General features: G+C 45.7%; 1 protein-coding gene across 1 annotated transcript in view; it reads right to left on the bottom strand.

Moving 5' to 3' along the window:
• The window catches only part of gnal (guanine nucleotide binding protein (G protein), alpha activating activity polypeptide, olfactory type), a 13,563-nt gene extending 5,126 nt beyond the window's left edge, over positions 1 to 8,437 (bottom strand). The window contains exons 1-7 of the mRNA XM_073488451.1: positions 8,302 to 8,437; positions 8,134 to 8,206; positions 7,674 to 7,728; positions 7,021 to 7,140; positions 1,784 to 1,881; positions 1,490 to 1,544; positions 1,329 to 1,402 (exon numbers count right to left, since the gene is read on the bottom strand). Coding sequence (XP_073344552.1) covers positions 1,329 to 1,402; positions 1,490 to 1,544; positions 1,784 to 1,881; positions 7,021 to 7,140; positions 7,674 to 7,728; positions 8,134 to 8,206; positions 8,302 to 8,437 — 611 coding nt within the window. The remainder of the gene's footprint in view (positions 1 to 1,328; positions 1,403 to 1,489; positions 1,545 to 1,783; positions 1,882 to 7,020; positions 7,141 to 7,673; positions 7,729 to 8,133; positions 8,207 to 8,301) is intronic.
• Positions 8,438 to 8,516: the final 79 nt, after the last annotated feature.

The following is an 8,516-nucleotide window of genomic DNA, read 5'->3' as shown; positions in this document are numbered from 1 at the left end:
TTCCCCGAGGCCCTGGTCGTAACACAAGTATGACAGGTGTACAGTTCTCACAGGTGCATCATGTGTATCATCTGTGACAGGTGTATCAGGCATATCAGGTGCATCAGGTGTATCGGTTGTATTAGGTGTGATAGGTGTACAGGTGTGACAGCTATGACAGGTGTGGCAGGTGTGACAGATGTTGCAGGTGTGACAGGTGTATCAGGCATATCAGGTGTGATAGGTGTACAGGTGTGACAGCTGTGACAGTGGTGACAGGTGTGACAGGTGTGGCAGGTGTGACAGCTGTATCAGGTGTGACAGCTGTATCAGGTGTGACATTTGTATCAGGTGTGACAGTTGTATCAGGTGTGAATGTGACAGGTGTGACAGGTATGACAGTTGTGTCAGGTGTGACAGGTATGACAGTTGTATCAGGTGTGACAGATGTATCAGGTGTGACAGTTGTATCAGGTGTGACAGTTGAAGCAGGTGTGACATTTGTATCAGGTGTGACAGTTGTATCAGGCGTGAATGTGACAGGTGTGACAGGTATGACAGTTGTGTCAGGTGTGACAGGTGTGACAGGTGTATAAGGTGTGGCAGTTGTATCAGGTGTATCAGGTGTGACGGTTGTATAAGGTGTGACAGGTGTATAAGGTGTGGCAGTTGTATCAGGTGTATCAGGTGTGACGGTTGTATAAGGTGTGACAGGTGTACAAGGTGTGACAGTTGTATCAGGTGTGACAGTTGTATCATGTGTGACAGGTGTACAGGTGTACAGGTGTGACAGGTATGACAGTTGTGTCAGGTGTGACAGGTATGACAGTTGTATCAGGTGTGACAGATGTATCAGGTGTGACAGTTGTATCAGGTGTGACAGTTGAAGCAGGTGTGACAGGTGTACAAGTGTGACAGTTGTATCATGTGTAACAGGTGTACAGGTTTGACAGGTATGACAGGTATGACAGTTGTATCAGATGTGAAGGTGACAGGTACGGCAGGTATGACAGTTGTGTCAGGTGTGACAGGTGTGTCAGGTTAACAAATGTAACAGGTGTGACAGTTGTATCAGGTGTGACAGATGTAACAGGTATGACAGTTGTATGAGGTGTGACAGATGCAACAGGTGTGACAGGTGTATCAGGTGTGACAGATGTATCAGGTGTGACAGGTGTGACAGTTGTATCAGGTGTGACAGGTGTGACAGGTGTATCAGGTGTGACAGATGCAACAGGTGTATCAGGTGTGACAGATGTAACAGGTGTGACAGTTGTATCAGGTGTGACAGGTGTATCAGGTGTGACAGGTGTGACAGGTGGGACAGGTGCACAGTCAGACACACTCACTGGAAGTTGACCTTGTCAACCTGAAATCTTGTCTCAAAGATCCCAGAAGTCAAAACTCTGCAGCGCAGCAAATCCTGCAGCAGAAGGAGAAGAAGGTGTTTTACTGCCCGATAACAGACGACTCATCCTGAACACTGGAGGCTGATTGGTTGGTCTGTTACCTGGTCAGTAGGTGTGTAGTCTGTCTTCCTGACTGAGTCCAACCTGTCCAGGAAACTGCAAAACACACACACACACACACACACACAGACAGGAAGTAGGACACAAGGTAAGGAAGCATCACATGCATACCCCCCCACAAACACACCCCCACCCAGAGCTGTGATAGCTCCGTCAGGGTTAGTGGAGCGCTCTGATTGGTCTGTTGGGATTTAAAGTGTCAAAGTTGTTCTGGGTGATGAAGTGTGTGTGTGTGTGTGTGTGTGTGTGTGTGTGTGTGTGTGTGTGTGTCTTACTACTGAGCGCAGTCGATCAGCTGATATTCGTTGGCGCGTTCGAAACACGCCTTGACGCCGTCGTCCTCCCACAGCTTCTGAGCATGTTCAAAGAACTCCTGAGAGACAGACAGTCGACTGTAAACAGGAAGTGTCATATAGATCATGTAGATAGGTGAGATCAACCCTACCTTTGGCCCCGCCCCCTTCTGTGTGAAAACAACCCTTCTCATTTAAACGGCGCTCAACACAAACTGTAAGGACTCTACTAGATGAACAGCATGAAACCAGAGAAGTGTTTGTGTCTTTAGGTCTTCAGATGTGAAACACTTGGTCCAGACAGTCACGTGATGTTGTAGCTGATCTACGTTCAGCGTCATCATATAGAAACATAAAGAAACAGTGATGATGAGTCCGTTCAGTCCCAGTCTGCATCACAGTGGACCGACCTGACACACAACTACCTCTCATCAGGACTCTTTACTGTAATCTGATTACATCTGTGTGTCTCTGTGGTTAATGAGTGGAGTGTGACTCCGAGCTGAGAGGAGGTGAAGACGTGACTTCATGCTGTTTTTACCAGCTTCATCATGAGAAGCAGCTCAGCTCACTTTGTGTTATTAAGGCCCGAGCACTGACTAGTGCGAGGCCCTATTGAATCTGTAAGGATTATTATTCATCCACCTCTTTAAACCCAGTTGTGGCGGCCTGAACATGCCCCAAAACTCACCAAACTCGGAACATACGTCACATCTGGTGAAAAAATTTGATAATTCAACATGATTTGGGGTGGGTGTGGCCAGGGGGCTCCATAGCGCCACCTAACAAAATTTGGAAAATTTGCGCGAAAAACATTTTTGATCGTCATGAAATTCACAGGACTCATAGGTCTCATCGATTTAGACAGGAATTCATTTTGTGGAATTTCTCGCCCTAACAGGAAGTCAGCCATCTTGGATTGTGTGCAGGCATTTTCTTTTTTCAAACATACAATTTCCAATCTACACCAAATTCCTCACACATCTACAGGGTTTCACCCTGAATATAACTATGCATCAATGCTGTCTCATATCCATAGCGCCACCAACTGGACACAGGAAGTCACTGCAAATTTCTCTGTTGTGTTTTGGGTGACATGTATCCTATTTAGGTAGGATGCACGCGCTCTCCGACGGCGCCACAGCTCGACGTACGTGGGTCGAGGGCCCGTTCATCACTGCTTGCAGTTTTAATTAACATTAAATCTGTCCACTGACACACTGCTCAACCAAACTCCATTCTAAAAACAGCTGTTTTAAGGTCGCTGTATTTTTCCACAGTAAAAACTGTAGTTCCAACTTTACAAAGACTCTTTTTAGATTCTCTTCCATCGACAGACACAACCGGCTCACCTGTCATTCACTCAGTGACATCATTAACTCACCTGTGATGAGGTGTTTGACACAGACGGACACGTATTGACTGGCTCGGTCTCACAGTTTACTATTTATTTTCATCCTCTCTGTGGACGACCAAAGCCACAGATCTCTTCTCTTACTGTCCTTTATTCTTTGGGGAAGTCAATGAAATCAGAACCGTTGAGACACAGCAGCTTTTAGACGTGTCACTACAACCTGTTTTCAATCTTTGACAACGTTTGTTTTCACCCAAAAGAGGCGGTGGTCGTTTTGGCGACTGGGTGGTGACATGTGGCTGATCTCATCTAGACCTGATCATCATCATTAATAAGAGAACACACAGACCAGACACACAGCAGTTTTCATAAAACAACAAACACTTGAGTCTGATCACATCTTTAAGAAACTGTGGAAAAGTCACAGACAAAGCAAAATAACAACAACAAACAACAAGCGTAACAATCAGAAGAGTATAGAAACGAGCTCATCACATGTTCAGCTGCAAACAAACAAACTGAAGGACCAGTTATAGCAGCTGCTGGCGGAAACCGAGTTTAACAAGAGTGGACAGACGGACGTCCACTGGACGGAGACGTTCACTGGACGGAGACGCTCCGGTGTTGTGTCAAAGTCTGTTACCCTGTTGATCTGTGTCTCCTCTCAGCACCGAGACCAGAGACGCTTCAGAACCACCGTCATTCTACAAAACCTGCTACTGATTCATACAGACCTGAGATCAGGTTTATAGATCAAACCAGGCTGCTAACTGTAGCCAGGCTGCTAACCATAGCCAGGCTGCTAACCTTAACCAGGCTGCTAACTGTAGCCAGGCTGCTAACCTTAACCAGGCTGCTAACTGTAGCCAGGCTGCTAATGCTGTCTGTGTGAAAGCGGGCCAAGAGAGTTGAAAAGTTTTCTATTTCCAAGTGACTTTCCTGACTTGTGCAGATCAATAATGAGCTCTTTAGACTTTCCCATTGTAGTGTTTGTGTTTGTGTTTGTGTCTGATGTCTGTATCAGACAGGTTCTATTAAAATGATCAGCTGTGATCAATCAGAACCAGTCAGAAGAAGTTAAGATGCTACAAAGAACATTTGATTCACAACTTTCTATAATCACCTGAACTGATGGTTCAACTCACTGTATGTATATTTATGATAACATGCTCAGAAGAACTATAATAAATTAATTACTGAACCAAACTTCATGAATGTTTTTGTGACATCACAGAAACATGAGAGCTGAAGGAATCAGCTGAAGACTGACATGATGTTTCTTTATGACTGGATGGAAACTTTAAATATAAATGTGTCACATGTATTAAATCAACGGAGGCTTTTAAAATTATTATGAATTTTATAACTGATATTCATCAGGTGCTCCTGTAGTTCAGTGTGATGTCGTCTGATTGGACAGCAGTGACCTATAGTGTGTTTGTGTGTGTGAGTGCGTTTGCACGTATCCTGTTGACCAATCAGCAGCAGCGTCAGAAAAGAAAAAACAGAAGCTGAAGCAGTTTGGAGGCGACACAGGAAGACACTTGTTTTGTCTCTTTGTGTCTTTAGAGAGTCAAGATGTTTGGATAATGAGGCCTCAGGTGACACATACACACACACACACACACACACACACACACACACAGACACACACACACACACACACACACACACACACACAGTGAGCGTGTGGTCCTGTGTGGGTTCAGTCCCAGGCTCTCTCGTTACATCAGGTCATTAACATCATTAAAACAAACAACAACTCTCCTGGTGCTGCGTTAAAGGAACAGTTCACCTGTTTAATGGAGTCAGAGATCAGCTCACCTGTCCATGACTCATTACAGGTGAACACAGGTGTCACAGTGTTTCCTCCAGCAGAAGTTCAGGCTCTGAAATGTACTCAGAGTATCAGAGTAAAAAGTCTCCCTCTGAAGGACATGTGTGGTCAAAGCTAACTGAAGCTCACGTCATATTAATATAATTCAAAGACTATTAAAGTTAAAGGTAGAATCAGTAGGATTTGTCCCAGCTGTTCCTGAACGCACCACAAAGATAGTTGATTGTTGAGTCTCATTCTCAGGACGTCACACAGCCACATGTTGTGAGGGCTGCAGGTCTACCTGAGGTTAATGATGGTTTCAGGTAACACTATCTAAAAGTGATGTTAGCAGGAAGAGGTTGAATGCTAACGTTAGTTGTTTGACAGAAGTTAAAGTTAACGGGTTATTAAATATGTTGAGTTACAGCCCAGAGTCCTTCGGATCTGATCTATCTGTGTCTTTTCAGTTGCTGATCGATCAGGTCGAGCTGGTGGAATAATAACAAAAAAGAATACCTTCGTTTATCGGACTTATGACCTTGAACACATCAGTATGACATGTAGGCGTCAGTGTGATGTCAGAGGACAACAGGTGAACATGGTCCGTTACAACTCAAGTAGTGAGAGGAGGAGGAAGTTCAGATGTCGGAAGCAAAAGTCAAAATAAATACTCGAGTAAAGTACAGATACCTGAAACATATACTGAAGTACAGTTATAAAGTATTTGTACTTTGTTACTTCACACCTCAGCAGCTCAGACGCAGGATTTAAAGATAAAGTCATCACACGATGACACCTGGATCTCTGTCACTTTAATAACACACACATCCAATCAGAGTGGAGGAGGGGTGGGACAAACACCACACATACCAACCATCACCTGTGGTGTTAGCAGGAGGTCGATTGACAGGCTGACAGACTGTCAATCACCTGCAGCTCCTAGCTTAATGTCATAGCAACCAAAATGTCTCCGTGTCTGTCCACTCTAAGACATTCAGGTCAAACTGGAGACCATGAGAGGAACATCATGTGCACTGACTGCTGGGAAATACTAGCCGTTTTTACACTGGACAGCAAGCCGCCAATTTGGCTGTCCTTTTCGTGGCTAGGTCGGCGAATTCAGACAGAGCGCGGCATATTGGGTCTGTTTTGGTCCGCCAATATGCCGCCTCGGGGGGTACACGTTTTGCCGCCTCCATTGCTATGTAAATCCAAGGCGTCGATGTGCCGGCAATTGCGTGAAATGGGCGGAGGTGTCGAAGACGTGCGCTGTTGTGCGAGCCACAGCCGGGAGTTTTAAAAGCAGGAAACAGCTGATCGCAGCAGTCAGTTCATCACTTCATCCGCGGACGTCAAGATGAGCAACTGGAAAGCCGCTGAGATCCGGGAGGTGCTAACCATCACAGCCGAGAGAATCGTCAATAACCAGGTCACTCGTCACTGTTCACGCCCGACGTCGTGCTTCACGTCACGTCACATGTTTACGCCTCCCCCAGTGGCGGCTGTTTTGAAAAGGAGGAATATTACACCTCACAGAGACAAGGAGGCAGATTGCAGCCTTTACCTGGCTGCACATGTGGCGCATTGTCTAACTAAAAGGGGCTCCTGTGTGTGTCTGCTGCAGAGAGACAGGAAGCAGCTGAGGTCACCTGAGTGATGGCAGGTCGGTCTCAGCGTGTTCTGATCATCTGATCAGCTCCCGATCAGCTCCGTCACACCTGTTTAGCTGATCAATACAGACGTCACATGACACACGACTGGCTTTCTGATTGGCTCTGTCCATCCAGCAGCACATCAGGGTCCAGACACTCGGATCAAAGTGTCAGACAGCAGTTCTGATCAGTTATGGATCAGGCTGCTCCTGCACAGCCACACACACTTACTATTCAACTCTGAGACCAGAGCGTTTGTTGGGCTCAGCGCTACGTCACCCAACTGAACAGGATCTCAGGTTTAACACTCTGTCACACACCTGACTGACATCACACTGGGTGTGTGTGTGTGTGTGTGTGTGTGTGTGTGTGTATGTGTGTGTGTGTGTGTTACCTCTGTGTATTCAAAGTCAGACAGCGGTGCGATGCTCTTGATGTAGTCGACTCTGAACTGGTTGCCAGGGTTACCCAGAGGCATAGGCGGAGTCAACATACTCATGGCTGACACGATGGTCTGAAACACACACACACATATGAGCGTGCGCACGCACACACACACACACACACACACACACACACATACATACACACACACACACACACACACACACACACACACACACACACACACACAATCTTAAGAGCAGCTTCAGCAACAGACTCATTCGACCTGCTGCCTAAAGGAACCTCACAGGAAATCATTCCTTCCTGGTGCCATCAGACTTTACAACACACAAATAATGTGCTTTAAATTATTATTACTGTCAATACTGCAGCCTCTCATGCCTCAGCATTTTATTTTATTTTATCAGTTTTTCTGTTGTTCGGACCGATCGCAGGATTTAATTCATGTTACAGTCATCTGGTGATGTGATGCAGGTGATGTGGTGCAGGTCATGTGGTGCAGGTGATGTGATGCAGGTCATGTGATGCAGGTGATGTGGTGCAGGTGATGTTGTGCAGGTCATGTTATGCAGGTCATGTTGTGCAGGTCATGTGGTGCAGGTCGTGTGGTGCAGGTCGTGTGGTGCAGGTCATGTGACCTACCACTATAGCATCCTTCACATTCTTCCTGATGTCTTGAATCTTTTGCTGTTTCTCTCTGAAAAACAAAACATCTTTATCAGACTCACTGTGATCAATATTCATCATGTCAGCCAATGAAAAGCTTTGAAACTGAACTTATGCCCAGTAACTAATTAGAGCAGTAACTAAATAGAGCAGTAACTAATTCGAGTAGTAACTAAATAGAGCAGTAACTAAGTAGAGCAGTAACTAAATAGAGCAGTAACTAAGTAGAGCAGTAACTAAATAGAGCAGTAACTAAGTAGACCCGACACAACAGTTATTTGATTATGTATTATGACACAGTGTAATGTGTTAAAGGAGTGAGAGACCCTCAGCTGTGGCTGGCAGGTGAGGCTCTGTGTGGACACATGACACTATACATCACAGGAAGTACTGGTGACTTTTCAAAACAAAAGCTGATCAAGTCACTGTGACTCACTCAGCGTTGAAACCGTCCACATGAAGAATCCTCATCTGCTTCACTATGGTGCTTTTACCTGATTCACCTGCACCTGCAGACAGACAGGTAAAAGACAGACAGGTGAGAGACAGACAGGTTAGACAGGTGACACAGACAGACAGACAGACAGACAGACAGGTCTCTCACCCAGCAGCAACAGTCTGTGTGTAGCTTTGTAAGCCTGTCGCTCTTTCTGCAGCTGCCTCTCGATCTTCTTGTTGGCTTCTCTCTTTGCTTTTTCATCCAGTCGTTCTTCCTCCGTCTTCCCTCCCAGACAGCCCATTTCACCTGGAACCACAGAGACCAGAGAACAACCAACTGAAACATCTGAACAACCAACTGAAACCACTGAACAACCAACT

Source organism: Pagrus major, chromosome 19 (assembly GCF_040436345.1).
Source record: "Pagrus major chromosome 19, Pma_NU_1.0".
Classification (NCBI taxonomy): Eukaryota; Metazoa; Chordata; class Actinopteri; order Spariformes; family Sparidae; genus Pagrus; species Pagrus major.
Note: the sequence above shows the minus strand (reverse complement) of the source record. Positions and strands in the feature narration are given on the sequence as shown.